General features: G+C 54.5%; 1 protein-coding gene across 6 annotated transcripts in view; it reads left to right on the top strand.

The window, feature by feature from the left end:
• Tpcn2 (two pore segment channel 2) overlaps nt 1-18,042 on the top strand; it is a 30,440-nt gene extending 12,398 nt beyond the window's left edge. For 2 of the 6 annotated variants that reach the window (XM_038310249.2, XM_038310278.2), the window contains 18 exons: nt 1,572-1,671; nt 2,407-2,472; nt 3,315-3,379; nt 3,874-3,974; nt 4,399-4,480; nt 4,618-4,704; nt 9,573-9,692; nt 9,822-9,881; nt 10,776-10,904; nt 11,655-11,704; nt 13,155-13,254; nt 13,766-13,837; nt 14,381-14,454; nt 14,819-14,900; nt 15,025-15,107; nt 15,621-15,702; nt 16,434-16,528; nt 17,303-18,042. In XM_038310249.2, the coding sequence (XP_038166177.1) occupies nt 1,572-1,671; nt 2,407-2,472; nt 3,315-3,379; nt 3,874-3,974; nt 4,399-4,480; nt 4,618-4,704; nt 9,573-9,692; nt 9,822-9,881; nt 10,776-10,904; nt 11,655-11,704; nt 13,155-13,254; nt 13,766-13,837; nt 14,381-14,454; nt 14,819-14,900; nt 15,025-15,107; nt 15,621-15,702; nt 16,434-16,528; nt 17,303-17,381 (1,527 nt within the window). In that variant the 3' untranslated portion in view covers nt 17,382-18,042. Of the gene's footprint in view, nt 1-1,571; nt 1,672-2,406; nt 2,473-3,314; nt 3,380-3,873; nt 3,975-4,398; nt 4,481-4,617; nt 4,705-9,572; nt 9,693-9,821; nt 9,882-10,775; nt 10,905-11,654; nt 11,705-13,154; nt 13,255-13,765; nt 13,838-14,380; nt 14,455-14,818; nt 14,901-15,024; nt 15,108-15,620; nt 15,763-16,433; nt 16,529-17,302 lie in introns of all 6 variants that reach the window. The other 4 variants (XR_005282986.1, XM_038310259.2, XR_005282988.2 and 1 more) reach the window with 4 other exon arrangements.
• The last annotated feature ends 1,248 nt before the right edge of the window (nt 18,043-19,290 follow it).

The following is a 19,290-nucleotide window of genomic DNA, read 5'->3' as shown; positions in this document are numbered from 1 at the left end:
CCCGTCTGTAGGCGTTGTCTATAGCTGGCTCGCTTGATACATCTTCCTCGCCACGTGGTGCTAGATTTGGGGCATTTTTTCCCTAGCATCAGTGCTGTGATTGTACCTCACGGGCTGTGTGCCCCATCAGGGCTGTGGCCATGTGTTGGCAGTGAGTTGGATAGGAACCAGGTCCCCATAGCCAGGGTGCTCCCTCTGCTGCTGCAGGCCCATGGCTCAGAAGAGCCTACACAGCCTGTGGAAGGAATTGTGGGGCTGCTGCAAGAGACCTGCTGGGAGAAGGGCCAGGCTGGGAGCTCCTGCCTTGGAGGTTTCTCATTCCCTTGTCCCCCAGCCTTAGTTATCTTGTCTGGAAACTGACTTAGGTGCTAGAACCTTCCTCAGCCAACACGAAACCTTCCCTGAGCTCACTCAGAGAGTTAGGGGATTGATTCAGGCCCTGGAGGGCTACTTCAGTCCTCTGATACTGTCCCTGGACATGTCCCTGGGAGATGGCTTGTCCTCTGGGTTCCTTAGCTGAGCAGTGTCTTTGAAGGTGTTTGCTGTCCTGTCCTGAACCCAGGTGAGGGCTCCCTGGTCCTCCAGTAGCTGCACTTGCCTCCCCGTGCCCAGCATGTCAGCATGTCTCTCAACCTTGTTGCTTCTTGTGACATTCATGTCCCCCCACCTCTGGTCATTTGTGGCATCTGTTCCCACTGGTCGCTCATGGGTGGCAGTGCTATTTTGTAGATGAGATAAGTAGGTTCTATGGTTAATGCTTGTCCCGGATCCTGTGTGGCAGAGAGACTGCATCAGGTGGCTAATTGCTGGGATGTTGGTGGAGCTGGCCTTTGGGTGGCTGGTGGAACTTGTCTTTGAAGTTGTTTTAGGAAAAAGTTGGTTCTGTGTACATGCAGTCTGCTTCCTGTATGTCACCAGCCCATTTTCTGGCTGGAGCCTGCAGCTTCGTAGGCACAGGGGAGCTTTAGGGGACAACCCTGAGTTCAGGAGCCTGGAGTCGAGGTTTCTGTGAGGCAGATACACTGCTTATATTTGCTGCCCTCTGTGTCAGGGAGGACAGAGGCTGGGAGTCGAGGCATGACTACTCCTGCTGACAGCCACAGCTCTGTGGATAAGGCCTCTAAGTGCCATGAGTGACCAGGAGCAGCGAGTCTCTCCCAGGGGGTCCCACCCAAATCACTAGAGACACCCCACTACCCCGTGGCAGCCACACTTTCCAGTCTGGGTCTTTGTTCATCCCGCCCCCAGCTCTTCCTCACTGTACACACAGCTCCAAGGAGGCTGACTGGTCCTTCATGTTGTTGCTTGGCTGCCAGACTGCTCTGCTCAGCTAGACTGGCTCAGGGTTTCCTTCTGGATAGGCCAAGGTGGTCAGAAGCCTGCATGTGTGCCTTCAGGCCCTGAGTTCAAAGCCTGCTGGGAAGTGATGGGCAGATGCTGGTCAGGGGTGCTTATCCCACTCCCATCCCTAACCTCTGTGTGGTCCTGGCTGTGGGTCTGAGGGGGAACTGTGTCAGACTAGACCTCAGCTGGGGGACAGAGGTCCAGGTGGCTCCCTCATCTGCTCTTAGGATGAAGCACAGAATGAGGAGAGGCTGACCTACTTCCAGAACCTTCCAGAGGCGCTGACCTCACTCCTGGTGCTGCTGACGACTTCCAACAACCCAGATGGTGTGTGTGGAGTGTGGGAGCTGGGGAGGAGGACAGAGAGCCTGGCCTGGTGCGTGTGGAGTGTGGGAGCTGGGAGGACCAGTTGGGATGCTGAGTTTTGGTGCCTGCCCTGAGTGTGTGAACGCTTTTCATTAGCATGGGGATATGATACTGGGTCTCCCTCTACCTTTCCTCCCACCCCTTTGTGTTCTTGGTCCCTTCCAATCCCTTCTTTCTCTTTTGGTTCCCTTTGTCTTTACTCCTTGGGGACACTGGAAGTGTGTGGCAGTATGTGGTGCGGTGGCATTGGTCAGTCATTCCTATGGTGGCCTCTCTGGGGCCTGGCGACACTTCCTCTCACCACCCAGGCCTGCTGTGAGCTGTGTGCCATGCAGGAGCACCAAGTGTGAGAGATCCCAGGTCTTACCTGGCCGTGGTTGGGTACTCTAGCGTGGGCTGGCCTGGATGGGAAAGCTGCAGCCTGCTATCTGCTGGTCTTATCCTGGTCTCTAGGAGACCTCCCCTGAGGGCAGCCTGTGATTTCCACCCCAGAAGTGCTGTGCACCTGACCCTAAGTTGGTCACTGGGGGGAGCTGTGTAGCTTGGGGTGTGGTCACAGTGAAGGGGTGAAAAATCTATCCCAGAGGGTACCATTAATGGAACATGAAGTCCTCAGTCCCTCTGGGAAGGAAGATGATGCAGGATCAAGATGGAAGTGGGGCCAGGTGCTGAAGTGTGACTTTTCCTTTGTCTCAGTGATGATTCCTGCGTATATCCAGAACCGGGTCTCTGCCCTCTTCTTCATAATCTTCACCTTGATAGGTAAGTGCAGGTGGGTCACCCATGTGTGACACGGTCCCCATGCTCCTCAGCTTGCCTCTTCCTGGAACTTTGCCTCCGTCTGCCTGCACCCTATAACTTCCCCTCCCCCACACCCCTTAACTTGACATTAACCAGTTTTCTCCTTACAGCTCTACCGCAGTTCATCCCTTAGACCCTCACCCTCGCCTGACTTCTCAGTGTGTCCTACCCTGTAATTCCACCTCAGCCTGTCCCACCATGGCCTCACCTCAGCCTGCTCCTTCAACTTGCTCCCAGTGTATCCTTCATCTCAGCTTGTCCACCTGTGGCTCCATCTCTGCTCCCACCCTGCTATCTTTACCTCACCGCGCCTCCCAAATACTTCGTTGCTCTGTCCCGTTTCCTCAGCAGGGCCCCTCTCGATACCACGGACACATCCTTCATCCCAGCCTAGCCCACTTCCTTAGCTTCACCCCAGTTCCCCATCCTGCGCCCGCGTATGCCCCTCTGCACCTGTAACTTAACTCGGTCTGTTCCCCACCCCAGCTCCATCTTAGCCTGCCCTCTCTGCTCTTCCCCCGATATGTGACAGTTGCTGCCCCTGTCTGTGTTCCTATCCGTGACTAGGGATGCTTGGCCTTACCCATTGGGTGGACACAGATGCAGGAGTCTGGGGTTGTGTGTGTCCCCTGTTAATGAGGCAGAAGGGAACTCTGGGAATGTGACCGTGGTTGCTCATCTCGTGCTCCTGGCCACCGTGTCCAGGCTGGCTGAACCTTTGAGCCTAGGGACAGTTGCGGCGTAGCTGCTGCAGGCTCTACCCCACTGGCCTCTGGTCAGATGCTTGTTTTGTACTTTCACAGGAAGCTTGTTTCTGATGAACCTGCTGACGGCCATCATCTACAATCAGTTCCGTGGCTACCTGATGGTGAGCCACCCTGAGCCCTGCTGGGCTGTGCCGGAGCTGGCCCCAGAGGCCAAGGCAGGGTTGGGCCCTGAGTCACCTGACCCTGGTGGGACGGGGAGCCAGCTTGTCACTGCTTGTGGACCAGCTCAGACACACTGTCTATGCTATGGGTCAATTCAGTAGCACAGGTATTGCCATGGCTACCCTGCCTTTTTATACCAAGAGGGAAACACCCATGGGGTGCAGCTCCTGGGGTATCTGATCTGCACCCTAAATACACAGAAAAGAAATGCAGACCTTGGAGGCTTCTGTAGTGAGCTTTGGTCAGCAGCCATCCCTGCCTTGCCTTAGCTGGGCTCCGTCCTTTGAGGACTGTCCCCTATAGTGGTGCCCAAGGAGTGAAGGGCTGGCTCCCTAGGCTCTCCCTTAGCTCACTCCCCAGGGCAGGGTGGACAAGGATAGTGATGTGTGTGGGAAAAGCCAGAACTAGGTGTTCAGAGCCGTCCTCTTTACAGAAGTCTCTACAGACCTCGTTGTTCCGGCGGCGGCTGGGGGCCCGTGCAGCCTATGAAGTCCTTGCATCCACGGCAGGGCAGACTGGAGCCACCCCTGAGGCGTGAGTGCTGGGTGGGGTCCTCCTTCTGGGAAGGGGAGCTGGGTGCTCACTAGGGGTTTCCCGAGTAGCCCCTGCTGACTGGCGCCAGACTGGATAGTCCATTTGGAGCTGTGTAAACTGCCAAGCCCTCGGTGCTTCCGTTATCCTGTTTACTAAGGCAGGCATCCACACTGCCAGGTGGGAAGAGAAAGGAGACAGACAGCCCTGGTGTGTCACTGAGAAAGTTCTGGGCTTGACCTGCTGTCCCTCTTTCCAGGGGCGTCTCCAGGGGATCTCAGGTGGGGCCTGTAGGACCCTTTAGCTCACCCCATGTTGGCAGCTCACCAAGTCTCCTTTGCATACAGCAGGGTGGATTCATAGCCAAGTTCAGGCTGGGGCAACTGGTGCTGGACATGCTCACTGGGGTGGGGTTTCTTTGCCACAGAATTGGGGTAAATCCTGAGGACTTTCTGCGAGTACTTCAGAAAACGCAGCTGCACAGAATCTTCAAAGAGGCTATCATGCAGGTTGCTGTTCCTCCTGGGTCTGCCCCAGCTCTCGTTGGGTGGGTCGTCAGCCCAGTGCTCACTGCCCATGGGTCGGGAGGGGCCCAGGCATTGGGCATCTCCCATTGCCAATGGCAGACCTGGCTTTTCTTCCGCAGAAGGTGCGTTCCTATGAAGGCCGCCCGATGCTGGCTGATGAATTCCAGAAACTCTTTGATGAGGTTGACAAGGGTGTGATCAAAGAGGTAACTAGGTCTGGCCTGTGTCACCTGTCCAGTCTGGGATAGTGGGGTTCCATTTCCCATTGTTTCTAATGACCACTGCCAGGACTTGCCTGCCCTGGGGTCCCTGGGTTGGCAGTGGGAATCCTTTGGCTCTTGAAAATTTGGGCTGAATTTGTTGGCTGGAGACATTTATCATTTGGGGAAATGGCCTGGGCAAGCCTGACCAGAGGAACATTCCACAGCATTCTTCTGTCAGAAACAAAGTCCTTTGGCCATTCCTCTGGGAGGTCTAAATGCTGCCCCTTTCCAAGGCCTTTGCCTCTCACTCTGGACGCTTGTGCACTGTCCCTTGGGAGTCTTGGCTTCCACTTCAGCCCCATTCAGAGGGCGAGAATGTCTGCATGTTCCAGTGTGGGTTTCTGGGATGAGCAGCCTTTCTGAGCATAGCTCAGGTACCCAGGCAGGCAGAGGGACTATTGTTCCTGCCAGCCCTCCCTGAGAGGACCAGGGCAGGTCCCAAGCTGGACAGGCTAAAGCGGGGTCAGATGTGTCCTGCTGCTTGAAGCCTTGACAGTTCCAGGGCTGTGTGACCTGGCTGCTCAGCCTGCCTTAGGGCACACCTTAGCCACAGCAGTGGACATTTAATACCTCACGGAGACATTCCAGGCCCAGTACCTCTCAAGGCCTCTCCATGTGGCTGGCCCATGGTGGCTTCAGGTGGTCATCCTCTGTGTGTGTGTTCCCAAATCATCTTACAAGGACATAGTCATGTGGAATAAGACCCTCCCCAGCACCCCACCTTCACACGGTCAGTCACCCCAGAAAGGCAGTATCTACAAATGCATCACATTCTCTAGAAGTAGGGCTGGGCTTGGGTGGAGAATTGTGTGGTGCATGAAGGATTAGCCCATCCTGTTAGCTGCCCTGGGAGGGTTGTCGCCTTATGTGACCTGGTCGCCATCACGGGTGGTTGTCCTCAGGCCTCCCCAGGCCTTCAGGAGGCATGCATTTGTTGCTGATGTCCTTGGGGTGTTGCTTCTGCCCCCACCTTGGGACACAGGAGTCTGGTGAAGGTGATGTATCATCAGGGAGCACTGTATCCATACAGGCTAGGTTTGCTGTCCTTTAGTGTAGGTACAGTCAGACCTGGCAAGAGCGCCGTCTCCATGTAGGTTCTGTTCCTTGGTCTTGCCCAGTGCCTGCTGGGCTGCCCCTTCTCCCTGTGCTGGGGCTTGCCAACCTCTGGGGAGCATAGCAGCTGTCAAACTTGACTCCTCTCTCTCCCGCTGCCAGGGTATTCTGGCATCTACCCACGAGGAGGTGTTTCCTGTCGCAGTGCTGCTGAGGAAAGACATACAGACGGTGTCTGGCAATCGAGGCTCAGTAGAGCAGGCTCAGGCTGGGGACAGCCTAGCACTTGAGCCATATCCTTCCTCTGGCCCCTTTCCCAGCTGCTTTCTGGATTCTTTGAGATGGAGTCTTCCTGTGTAGCCATAGCTGTCCTTGAACTTAATACGTAGCCCAGGCTGGTCTTGAACTCACAGAAACTCACTGCCTTTGCTCAAGAATGCTGGGTGGAGTTAAAGCAATGCACGAACACACTTGGCTTTCCCAGTTACTTATCTGCTCTGTGGCCCATGCTGTTACTGGTGGTCCAAGATCTGAAGACTAGGATTGGGTCTTGAGATGTGTGCTCAAATCTGGAAGTTTTGAGAGCCTTGGGTCCTTGCCCTGATAGTATATACTGTCCCTCTTCCCTCCAAAACTGAGTGAGTGAGTTCAGTTATTTGGGGATTGCTAACTTTAGGGGCAGCCCTTTCAGAGAGGTGCCCTGCTGTAGGCTGATGCCGTGGCCGCTTGCGTGATCTGCTTGTTTGTCAGCAGAGGGCTGAGTGCATGCTGGTGGGTGCAGGTGCTGTGCAGCTTCCAAAAGCCCTTCAGTGAGTGTAGTCACCACTGTAGATGTGAAAGACTAGAAACCCCCTCCCTTCCTTCCCCAGAGGCAGCCGCTGTCACGTGGGCACTGGTTGGTTCAGCTCTCAGTTGCACAAGGGTGTATGGCTATGTTCTGCTAAGTTTGAACATGATGGAGGTGCTGAACCTCTCTCAACAAGGTGTCAGTGTGCTTCCAGTCAGGCAGAAACCACAGGGGAGCGTAAACAAGGCCCCATCCCTAGGAGGAAGTCTCAGAGGTGATGAAAGACCTGTCTAGAGAAGGAAGAGCCCTGGGGCCGAAGGACAGTGCCTGAACAAAAATGACCTTAGAAGGGGCCCTTCCCCAGCCAGACTCAGACTTCCGTGGAGAAGTGTGGTCATACCTGTAGAAAGAAGGTGGTCGAGAGCTCTTTGGGGAAGGTTTCCAGACATCGGTGGAGAATGTGGCTGAGATTCCTGTGCAGAAGATGACCCAGATCTCTGGGGAGCAGACCTCTGGCCTGCCTGAGCCAGTGCCGCTCTGCGGGCCATTTGCAAGTGAGAGCATCTGTACTGGGAGCTACAGGGACCACACTATCTGCCGCAGAGGCCGGGGTGTGCAGAGCGCTAAAGGGCCTCTGGGCAGTCAGCCCCTGCACACCAGCTCACTTGTCAGCAGGTCAGGCTGAAGCTCTAGGGTGCCGGGACTACATGTCTGCAGGGTCACCAGGTGTCCTGACGCCACACCACTGCACGATACCTGAAGCTGCAGGGGCTGCACTCTGCTGTCTTGTCCTGCGCCGTCTGTTGAGAGCCACCCCATGCTGCTGTAGATAGGGATGCTGACTGGCACTGTATTCACAGTGGAGCTGGTGCTGAGAAGTAGCAGCTGCTTTGAGGACCCTCCCCAGAGGAATCATTCAGTTCAGCACAGTGTGTTGACATCGTCCCATGGACAGCACCCCGTGCAGTCCTAGGCATGCTTGTCCCTGATATGGAGTTCATCAAGGTTGAGATCTTTCCATGCGAACCACTCTTGGTGATGAACTCTCTACTGCACCCCGCTGGTAGCCTTAACCATTCTTCACTTGGAGCTGTCACCTGAAATGTGGCCTTTGCTAGTCACTGAAGAATTCAGTGGTATGTGTGGTGGTATTCCTACCCCTGGGTGTAGGTGGAAGTTTCTGTCCTACCAGCAGCTCCCAAATAAACACACCGAGGCCTATATTAATTGTAAATGCATGGCCAATATCTCAGGCTCCTGCATTTAAATTAACCCATATTTCTTACCTACACTCTACCACGTGGCTTGGTACCTTTTCTCAATACTGCATGCCCAGCTTGCTTCTCCCTGCATCTGGCAACTCCTCTGATTCTGCCCTTCTTCATCCCAACATCCTTAGTTTGGTTGTCCCGCCTACACTTCCTGCCTGGCTACCAGCCAGTCAGTTCTTTGTTTTTCTTTTTTCTTTTTTTTTTTGGTTTTTCAAGACAGGGTTTCTCTGCAGCTTTTTTTAGAGCCTTTCCTGGAACTATCTCTTGTAGACCAGGCTGGTCTCGAACTCACAGAGATCCGCCTGCCTCTGCCTCCCGAGTGCTGGGATTAAAGGCGTGCGCCACCACTGCCCGGCTCAGTCAGTTCTTTGTTAACCAATGAGAGTCATACATACTCACAGTGTACAGAAGGATTATCCCATGGTACCCAGGGGGAAGCAGGAGCATCCTCTCTGCCTCCTTAGGGTGGATGAGAGCGTATCAGACCACTCCTGTGGTCTTCTGTGTCAGTCTGCTGTGCCGCCTCCCACTCTGTCTCTGTACCTGTGCCAGGGGTGTCACAGGAAGTCATGGACCCCAGAAAACATTGGTCTTGTGAGGCTGCCCTCCACTTTTGTCCACTCTGGACGGCCGCAGTGCCCCTGGGTTTGCTGTTCTGTTGTCCTAGCACTTGGTGAGACAGCTTTAGGAATGTCTCACAAAGTATTGCCCATTCGGTATGCCTTTGCAGTTTTGCTTGTTTATTTGATTATTTATTTATTTTTGTTTTTCAAGACAATGTTTCTCTGTGTAGCCCTGACTGTGCTGTAACATGCTCTGTAGACCAGGCTGGCCTCGAACTCAGAGCTCAGAGATCCGCCAGCCTCTGCCTCCCAAGTGCTGGGATCAAAGGCGTGTGCCACCACTGCCTGGTGCAATTTTAATTTTTACTGTATTTTATGTACCTTTTGTGTGATGTATGTGCGTACACGCATGCCACAGTGCATGTGTGGGTCAGAGGACCATTTATGGGAAGCTGTTCTTTTCCCATATGGGTCCTAAGGGTAGAGCTCAGGTCATCAGGCTCAGCGACAAGGCCTTTATGTGCATGAGGGGTTTGTCTACATTGTGTATATACCTCTTGTGTGCTTGGTCCCTGTGGAGGTCAGAGAGGGCACTGGGTCACCTGGAAGTGGAGTATAGATGACTGTGAAGTACCATGGTGGTGATGGGAACTGAGCCTGGATCCTCTGCAAGAGCAGCTAGTGTTCTTAACTGCTGAGCCATCTCTCTAGCTCCCAAGCATGCATCTTATATTTTAAACTATTTTATTTATTTTATGTGTATGGGTGTTTTGTCTGCATGCATATCTGTGCACCATATGTGTGCTGGTGCCTCCAGAGGCCAGAAGAGGGTGTTGTATCTCCTAGAATTATAGATAGTTGTAAGCCACCAAGTGTGTACTGGGAATTGAACTTGGGTCCTCTGGAGAAGCAGCCTGTCCCCTTAACCACTAAGCCATCTTTCCAGTGCCCCCTCCCCCTGTAAGCATACATTTCAAATGACTAATGTGGCTCTATAAGACCACTGCTATAAAGGTCACAGTGATTAGGCTGTGTGTTTGGGATTACTTCTGAGGCTACATGGGGCAGAGCAGGAGGTAAGGTAGGAGGATGTCTCCTGCCTCACCACAGCTCTGAGAGTGTGGCTTCCCTTTGTAGCACCCGCCGAAGCCCCAGTACCAGTCTCCGTTTCTGCAGAGCGTCCAGTTCATCTTCAGTCACCGCTACTTCGACTACCTGGGGAGCGTCATAGCTCTGGGAAACCTCCTGTCTATCTGTGTGAGTGGGGGCTTACCCTGTGGTGGTGTGGAAGGCCCTCTCCTGCAGCCAGCCTTCCCTTGCGCTCGCCTCCCCGCTAACACTGTGACTGGCCACAGTGGTTAGCCATCCTCCTCTGTGGCTCTGCAGGTGTTCCTGGTGCTGGACTCAGACCTGCTGCCCGGGGAACGTGATGACTTTGTCCTGGGGGTGAGTTCAGGGGCGCCTGCTGGCCTGTGGAGCTGTCAGCTCTGCCAGGGGCTGAGCCGTGAGGAGGAGGAGCAGGGCGGGGACAGAGGGCCTGAGTCAGAGCAGAGATCCCTCATGGGGGTGGAGGCTCTGGTTAGATGGGCAGAGTGTCTGGGTGGGGAGTCCCATGGGCCCCTGCTTAGAGGGGTAGGAGACTGAGGGTCTTGTAGAGAGAAGAGACCAGCTGGGCTGCAGTGCCAACTGGGTCCTGTGGACTGTGTGGCTTCAGGCTTTGGGCCTTGCCTCCAAGAATTAACCGTGATCTCTTCTGATGTTAAAAGGGTCTGTCAGATTTAAAGTTCCACTTGGAACTTTAAGCAGAAGCCTGTTGTTTATGTTAGATTCTGCTTGTGGCTTTGTGGAGGCTGTCTCACAGTTCAGAGTGAACAGAACTGTTTACACCTGGGGAGTGAGCCACCCCTTGGTCTGTCCTGTGTGTGTGTGGCAGGGGGAGTCTATATAACTCCCTTTAGAGGAAGAGTTGCTTGTGTTTCCTTCCTGGGAGAGGCCATCTTCCTTGATGAGCTCTCACCCCAAGCTCTCTGTCCCGTTGGGGAGACACTTCTGCAAGCTCAGGTTCCTCAGGCAAGAGCTGGCCTAGAATGTTCCCTTTCATTGCCCGTTGGTTGGGGAGGCGCGGGTCAGGTGCAGATCTACATTCCTGGGGTGTCTGTGGACCTCAGAATAGGACAAAAGAAGCAGAAATGCCAGCGATGCCGTAAGCATGGGGGACGGGGTCCCGGAAGGGCAGCAGCAGAAGTGGGGGGAATGCTGTGGCCACATGCCTTGGTGTCCTAGGACCAGCTCTGGGGATGCATCAGGTAAGGCTGGTGCTGGGTTCTTCTGCCTCTTCAGATTTTTGACTACGTCTTCATCTTGTACTACGTGCTGGAGCTGCTGTTCAAGGTGTTTGCGCTGGGCCTGCGGGGCTACTTGTCCTACTGTAGCAACGTGTTTGATGGCCTCCTCACCATTGTCCTCTTGGTAAAGTCCATGCAAGCTGGGGTACCTCTCCTGGCAGCTGTGTGAGCCTGGCTGGCAGCTTTGTCTGGGCCCTTTGGGTTTATAGTGTAGTATAGATATATCAGGTAGTATTATGGACTCCCCAGGAGGAAGCTGGGCTCCTGGCTTGAGGGATCTAGGGTGAAGTGCATGACTGGATGCAGGAACTTTGATCCCATTGTGTGCGAGTGCTACAGGGGCTGGCCTGCCACTTCTCATCCTGAGGGCGGGCCAGCAGGACCCAGCGCTATCGGCAGCTAATGCAGCCCCTGGCACAGCCCTCCAGTGCCATTGGTGCAGCCTGTAAAGTGAGTGTCAGGGGTCTCAGCTACCTAGGATGCCCTTGAGAATTCATGAACTTTCTTTTCCCCACTTTCTGGGAGTGATGGGCTCACACTTGGTGTGGGTATTACAGCAATGACCTCAAGTGACATTTCGAGAACCAGTGGCCCCTGAGGACATGCATAGAGAGACTTACTTGAGCCAGGAATTTTGGTCCATCTATGACTAAGTGGCTTCTGAAGTCCTGACTCCTGAAGCCAGTGTGTTCTGGCTGGCAGAAGTCTGACATCTGGATGTATGGGGCCAGGCCCGGGCTCTTGAGTTCCACTGCATGCTCAGGAGATGCACTAAAGTCTTGGGATTCTGTTGCACGCTGCCTAGGATGGCACTGCTGGAGGTGCCACCCGGGTTGGCACTGCTGGACAATGCCCCCTTCTCTCTGTGGTTTAGGTTTTGGAGATTTCTACTCTGGCTGTATACCAATTGCCGCACTCAGGATGGTATGTGATTACAGAGAACCTGGGGATACCACCTGAGCAGTGACCTGTCTCACTGCATCCAGGTGACAGATTCCAGGACCACACAGAGCCCCTGGACACTGGCATGTGCCATTCTACCATAGGGCTGTTGGACTGTGGGCTGAGTCTGCCCTGCGTGGGGGACATGCAGAGATGGACACCGCTCCTCGTTCAGGCAGTCCCCTTTGCAGTGGCTTGCTGGGCAGTGGCGTTCCCTTGTAAGGTATTCTAACAAGTGGCCATGTCCCTTCTCCCCTGACATCCAGCATGAAAAATGTGGCCCAGCTCAGGTCTGGGGAGTCTGGGGTCAAAAACGGATTGGGCTGGGTCCCTTGGCTGTAGTGTGGGAAGATCCCCTTGCTAGTACCTGCCCAGCATATGGCCTTCGCTCATCCCTGTGCTCTGAGTGTCTGTTTACTTTTTGTAAAAGGGTGTCCCTGACTTCCTGAGGTGTTAGGGCATTGTTTGAGCCCACTGAGACCCATTCTTACTGTACTGGCAGACTTCTGGGTAGGGTCCGAGGACCTTTGGCATAGCCAATGGGTGCTAGGCTTATACTGGTGCCTTGGTGGGTGAGGCTGCCCTGTGCCGAGGATGGCACATTAGATTGTTGTGAGAGGCTCCTATGAGCCAAGACTTGGCTAGCACAGGCCTGGGGCCACTTCTGTCTACTTTGGATCCCTGCCCTGCCTTGACTTAGACAGTTACACAGTTGGGAGGAACTTCTTAGGGCTGGGGGTTCAGCATTGACCTGCAGAGTTGCCTCTGGGGTGTCTGTTGGGATAGCTTGGAAATGGGCAGGGACAGTCCGCCCATGTTGCCAGGCAGGAGCCGTGAGAGAGCAGTGATCCTGTTTCTGATGTGAGCCAAGCCCTCTTCAAGCTTTGTCCCGTCACCTTGGGAGTTGTGAGGGTGACATTTGGGGCGAGAATGGCTTCAGAGAAGCCAAGGGGACACCAGAGTGGACTGGCAACCACAGAGTTGGGGCGTCAGAACTAGATCATAGGATAGGAGGTTGGGCCAGAAGTCATAGGGACAGGGTCAGTGATGGGACAGATAATAGGTTGAGGTTGGAACAAGCTTCCTGTCAGTTCTTTCGGAACTGAGCTCGGCAGATCTGAGACCTGGGTATTGAATACCATCTCTGCCTTCATGTTATGGGGTTGCTCTGGGAGGTGTGACCATGGGTGTAACTGCTAGGAGGTGTGACCGTGGCTGTGGCTGTGCTAAGTATGGCTGTAGTTACGGTGTGGCTGTGGCTTTGGCTACCTGGGCACTAGGTGTGAGAAGGGTATGGTCAGGCTCAGTCTCCCACCTCCTGGGAGCTTTTTCTGCCTAGTGTCCATACAGTTACTGTTGCTGTCTGTTCGCCCCTGCTACCTAGCCGCTCTGTTCCCCTGGACCTCCTAACATGGCTTCTGTGTCTTCCTAGGAAGCCCAAGCAGTATGGCCCACTGTCACTGTGGGACATGACACGGCTGGTGAACACACTGATTGTGTTCCGTTTCCTACGCATCATCCCAAACGTGAAGGTATTGATCTGGGGCAGGGGCACTCATCACCAGGGAAGACACCTTCAAGCCCTCTTAGCATTCTTGAGCTGCTGGGGTGGGGTCACTGGATCAAGAGCCCATACTTCCATTTCTTTTAGCTTCTGGGTCACAGAGATGCAAATCATGTCTTAGTGGGCTGGCAGGCAGAGGGTGGTCACAGGGTCTTGGTGCCAGGCTCTAAAAGGGACCTGTGACTCAGCCCCCACTGGAGGCTGGGCATATGTGAGTTTGTGTGTGGGTGTGAACGTGTATGGGTATGTAGGGTTTCTTATGTGGTGGATGTGTACAGCATGTAAGGGAGTGTGATGTATGTAAGAGTGTAGGTGGCCTTGAGGTGGTGTCCAAGTGTGTGTGGATGGCTATGGGTAGCTTGCTGGTCCCTCCCCCCCCCCCCCCCAACTCTCCTAATCAGGGCGAAGTTGTGTGTTGTGGAGTGCACTGTTGTCTCCGGGGTAGGAAGAGTCGGACTAAACCCTCTTCCTACCCACAGCCAATGGCCATAGTAACCAGCACCATCCTAGGCCTGATCCAGAACCTGAGGGCATTTGGTGGGATCCTGGTGGTAAGTCCTGGCTGGGTTGGCTCTGTGGAGTCTAAGCGGCATGTGTCTGGCCTGGCTTTGCTCTGGTGAAGTTCACAGCCGTGCCAGGATGCCAGACTTGGTCCCTTCCTTCCAGAGATGACCTGGGGTTACTATTTCCACTCTATTCCAGGGTCCTTGTGGTAACTTCCCAGTCCTTCATGACTCCTGGGTCTTGCACCACAGTGAGAAACAGTGAGAAGATCACAAATGGCCTTTCCAAGGCCCACACAGCCCCCATAGGCCCAAGCTTGAGATTTTGAAAGATGTTCTTTGTAGACATATTTCAAGGCTTGTAGCCATGTGTGCTGGGCAGAAGCCGAGATGTGCCTGAGCCTCAGCTGAGGCCAGATGGCCTGGTCTGTCCTCTCTGATAGCAGACCTACAACTGTGGAGAGCTAGCCTGGTGCTTCCGGTCTCCCTGGCTTCCATCTTTAGGACAGGGTCGTCTGTGTGCTCCCCTGACTCCCCTCCTTTGGCCTCAGCCTGACCCTGTGGCTACACTGACAGTGGCTCCTCCTCCAGGTGGCATATTACGTGTTCGCCATCATTGGGATCGACCTATTCCGAGGTGTCATTGTGCCTCCTGGCAACAGCAGGTAAGGGACTGACTGTGCCTGAGGGCATTAGCCTATGGGCACCTCTTAGGGCCTTTTCCCTAAACATCTCTTGTAGGTGTCCTGTCCTGGGTCTCCTGAGGGTCCCCTTCATGAGGGTCTAGGCTATGGTGGTGCAGTGGTGGACTGGGGGTAGAGTGCCATCCTCAGAACCTGGAGTCTAAGATTGCAGGGATGGGGGCCTCTTGAGTCATGTCATATACTCTCCCTGTGTAGCTGGAAAGTGGCATCTTCCTTTGCCTTTCCCCTGGGACCTAAAAGTCCATGCTGGGCTGAAGAGTGGGTCAGTGCTTGGCTGCGCAGGCCCCTGGCTACAGCTCCTAACCAAGGGACATTGTGTCTCCAGCCTGGTACCTAACAACAGCTCAGCCCCGTGTGGAAGCTTCGAGCAGCTAGATTACTGGTCCAACAACTTTGATGACTTTGCTGTAAGTCCTCTGCCTTGTTGCCCGGTCCAGCTCACCTGGAATACCCCTCTGCCTTGCCCATTCCCTGGGTTCCTCCCATGCCTTGTCCTGGGCCCTCCTGGACCCTACCTCTGCCGCCCCACAGGCCGCTCTGATCACGCTGTGGAACGTGATGGTGGTGAACAATTGGCAGGTATTCCTGGACGCCTATCGGCGCTACTCAGGCCCGTAAGTCTGTCTGCCCCAGTGCTGGCTCTGAGTTGGGCAGACTGAGAAGGGACCTTAGTCCCTGATCTTGGAAGGCTGGCCAAGCTGTGTCCAGGCAGGCTTCAGCCTTCATCCACACTATACTGGGAGATAGCAGTCCTGGGCTTGTGCACTCTGGGGTGCCAGTGTGGGAGAAATAAATGGTATATATTATCGTCTGGGGTTTCTGGGGATTTCCATGGGGTGGAGTCCTAGGGGAACAGCAAGGTAGCTCATTTAGCTCGTAGCTTGGAGAACTTTGACCAGCTCAGCAGAGCGGTCTGGGTTTAAATCTAACTTTCACCTCATGCTAGGCTTCCTCTGGTGTCTCTGGCACCTCCAAGTCCTGGCATTATGGGGACATTACTACACTCTACACTGGAGTTAGCAGCAGAGTCTGATGAGGCCCTCACCGATGTGCGTTGGGAGCTGTTTGACGTTCTGGAATGATCTCACCCCACTCAAAATGGGTCCTGGTCTCCTTGTCCTTCACAGGTGGTCAACGGTGTATTTTGTGCTATGGTGGTTGGTGTCCTCTGTCATCTGGGTCAACCTGTTTCTGGCTTTGCTCCTGGAGGTACCGGATATCTCTGTCCAGGCCTGAGATTGCCTACTGAGCTGTCTAGAGTCTTGGTGGGTGAGTCCCACTACCCACCAAGACTACAGGTGGAAGGGAACCTGGCTGGGGGCCTCTGAGCTGCTTGCCCTGGCTCATCTGTTTTAGAGTGCCTATTGCTACAGCAAAATATCAAAAAACAAGTTGGGGAGGAAAGGGTTTATTTGACTTACACTTTCAAATCACTGTTCATCACCGAAGGGAATCGGGACAGGAACTCAAGCTGGGCACGGATCTTGGAGGCAGGAGCTGATGCAGAGGCCATGGAGGGTGCTGCTTAGTGACTTGCTCAGCCTGCTTTCTTATAGAACCCAGGACCACCAATCCAGGGATGGCACCAACCTCCATGGGCTGGGCCCTCCCCCATTGATCACTAAATAAGAAAATGCCTTCCAGCTGGATCTCATGGAGGCATTTCCTCAGCTGAGGCTCCTTCCTCTGATGACTCTAGCTTGTGTCAAATTGACACACAAAACTAGCAAGTACAAGGTCTTGGGGTTCTCAGGACCCCAAGCTGTTTTAAGGATGGAGTCGGGCATTTTGTTATTTCACGGGTGTAGATCTCATAGGCTCTGCATCCAGATGTCCAGGGTGAGCTGCTCCCCACAGTGACTGTACTGTGACTGCAGACTGGACGATGGGGTTCTGGCTCCGATGCTGGTGCCATATTTATGTCCTTCCTCTTGCTCCAGAACTTTCTCCACAGATGGGACCCTCAAAGTCATAAGCAGCTCCTTGGTGGTACCCGGCAGATCACCTATCAGATGTCTGTGGAGCTCATGTTCAGGTGTGGGCCTTGGGAGTGTGCCTCCAGGCATGGAGCTGACAGGGCAGGGGTGGGGGTGGAGCCTCCACCAAGTCCCCTGGGCTGGCGCTGAGCCCCCATCCATTCCCTTGGGCTGCCGCTGAGCTGGCAAGAGATGCTCACAGCTTAACACAACTGTGGACACTTCTGCTTCCACCAGGGACATGGACTCTGCTGTACTTGGGGTCTAGCATGTAGCAGGGACCATCTACCCTCTGGTGTCTTATAGCTTCATATTGATGCCATGGGACACAGCCAGGTGGCCTGAAGGAGCCACACCTTCTCCTTCTGTGGCATCATGGAGGTTGTCCTCTGCTTGCATAGGAGAGTGGCTATTGTCCCACGGCCATCTGTCATGGGCTCCATGTCCGTTCACCAGCGTTGGCTGTGTGCCAGCTGTAGTCATGCCAGTGGGTGTGAGAAGGACTCTCGAGGCTTCCAGGCTTTCATTTAACTCTTCTTGGTGCAGGGGTGGAGTCCGGGCTGTGTACATGGTACTCTCTACATCCAACCCTTCTTAGCCTCCTCTAGTGTGCTCATCACTGCACACAAAGGTTTTAACATCTGCATCTTCCTGAGGCAGGACCTATATGCCGATGTCCCCTTGCTCTGCCACAGACGTTGTGAAAGTACCTCCTGGTTGGGGACTGGGTCCTGGGCACTCGTAGACCATGCCTGCTGGCTTTGCTTGCAGCCCCTGAGAGACCTAGCCACATCTCTCTCTGAAGCTTTTGTGTGATTGTCCCTACTCTGCAGGGACATCTTAGAAGAGCCCAAGGAGGAGGAACTGATGGAGAAGCTGCACAAGCACCCGCACTTGCAGCTGTACAGGTGACATCAGAACGGCCTCCCAGCCAGGGTGGCAGGACAGAGATGCTGGCCTGGGGCCCACGCTGTGGAGGCAGCAGCTGGTAGAGACCAAGCAAGAAAAGACGGTGCCTGGGACAGACCACTCAGGGACGGACGTGGGTGCTCAGCAGTAGCCACTGTGCAGTCTGTGCCCTTGGCAGGCCGGTGGTCGGCACTGCAGGGCAGCCTCCCTCCAGTTGCTGCTCTCCCAAGCTGCTCTGGTGAGACTTACTAAGGAGAAAGAGTGATTTTGCAGGGACCTCCAAGCCCAGGAAGCGAGAAGGCCTCCGTTCCTCTTGTCCCCCACAGGCTGTCTGTGTCTTCAGCATCGGTGGCCTTTGTGAACCCAAGCCTGCACAGGGCCTGCGGGGGGTGGGGGGTTAGCTGGCAGGTCTTTGGGGCATCAGGGTGGTTTCACACGTCCAGAATGTCACTGTTGTGTTTCACGGTGTCTGTGGATGCGGTCGGGTACGCCTGGGGGTCGCAGTGCCAATCATTTTCTGTTTTGTAAAGAATGAGTTTGTTCTTACCCTGTCCTTGCTTCTCTCTGTCCCAGGGCCGTCGGGTAGGGTTGCTTAGCTTGTGGACCACACAAGAGCATCAGGTTGTGTGAGACGTATCTGTTAGTGCACAAAGTCTAAGCCAGAGGTGGTTCTGTTTTGTGTGTCCTCAGAGTTTGTGGCAGAGGGAGGTGGGGCAGGAAGGTAGGGGAATCCATTAACTCGGGGCACTAGACTGGCCTTTGGTTTTCTCATTTCAGATGCCAACTCTGGGGGTTGGTTGGTGGTAGAGTTTCTTGGGGTCTTTCAGGCGGCAGGCTGGCTCCAGGTGATGTCTGCCATGGGCAATGATAAGGAATCAGGGGCTTGGGTACTGCTCTCTTGGGGCTGTGAGCCTCTGGCTTTTCCCGTGGTCTGGGAGAGGAATCTGCAAGAAGTGTAATTGAAGAATCTTCAAAAAAAAAAAAAAAAAAAAGCCAGGAAAGCACAGTGCTCAGGTGATGAGTGCTGGAGAGAGGTGCTGGCTCCCTGCAGGAGGCTCAGGGTGCCCTAATTCAGGAGTGACTTGGGAATCTTGGTTCTTTTCCTGACATCCTCTTTGTGGGGCCTTTGGGACTCCTGACAACAGTCTGAGACCTGCCCCTCCCAAGGAGGCTGGATTGGAGAACACACCCAATTGTCCTGAGCTGGACCAGATGGGCCACATTTAGCAGTGGTGTCTCTGTTCCTGACCTTGACTCTAAGCCGTGGGTGCCACCTGCTGGTGAGATGGCTCTGCTGATGCTACCAATGCCTGGTGGCCTCTGGGACTCCCCAGAGGCTGCTCCTTGGTTTTCCTGGCCAGCACCTCAGAGTAAGCTTGGTCTGGTGCCTGCTGAGTGGATGGCAGTGCCCTGGTTCTGCCTCTGCTGCCCAGTCCACCCAGTGCCACCCACCCTTGCTTTTGTGCAGAAATCTACCCTGCAGGTCATTTTAATTGGGCAGAGCTGGGTGCTGGGAGATGATTTCCACTCAGACTGCCCTGCCTGCAGTAAGGGTAGCTGAGATGACGTCACTGGAGTGTGTGCAGAGGGACCAGAGGAACCCCAGCGACATTATGGGGACCTCCTCTGCTCACTGTCCTGTCCATTTCAAATGCTGCGAGTCACCAGTGGCCTTGTGGGGGCTTTGTGCAGCACAGATGACCATGGGAGCAACCTGTTTGAGGAGTGTGGGCTTGCGCTTCTCAGGGAGCCATTGTAGTGGCTCTGCAGGCTCCCCCCAGCTTGCTGTGGTCACCTCTTGGTACTGGGTACAAAAGCTGTGGAGCCTGAAGCACGAAGCATAGACAGAGCTGGTGTCACAGCCCTGATGGCTGTCCAAAGAGGTGGGAGTGGGGGGTGACTGAGGCCGAAG

Source organism: Arvicola amphibius, chromosome 1 (assembly GCF_903992535.2).
Source record: "Arvicola amphibius chromosome 1, mArvAmp1.2, whole genome shotgun sequence".
Classification (NCBI taxonomy): domain Eukaryota; kingdom Metazoa; phylum Chordata; class Mammalia; order Rodentia; family Cricetidae; genus Arvicola; species Arvicola amphibius.
The sequence above is the reverse complement of the archived record's forward strand: the minus strand, read 5'-3'. Positions and strand labels throughout refer to the sequence as shown.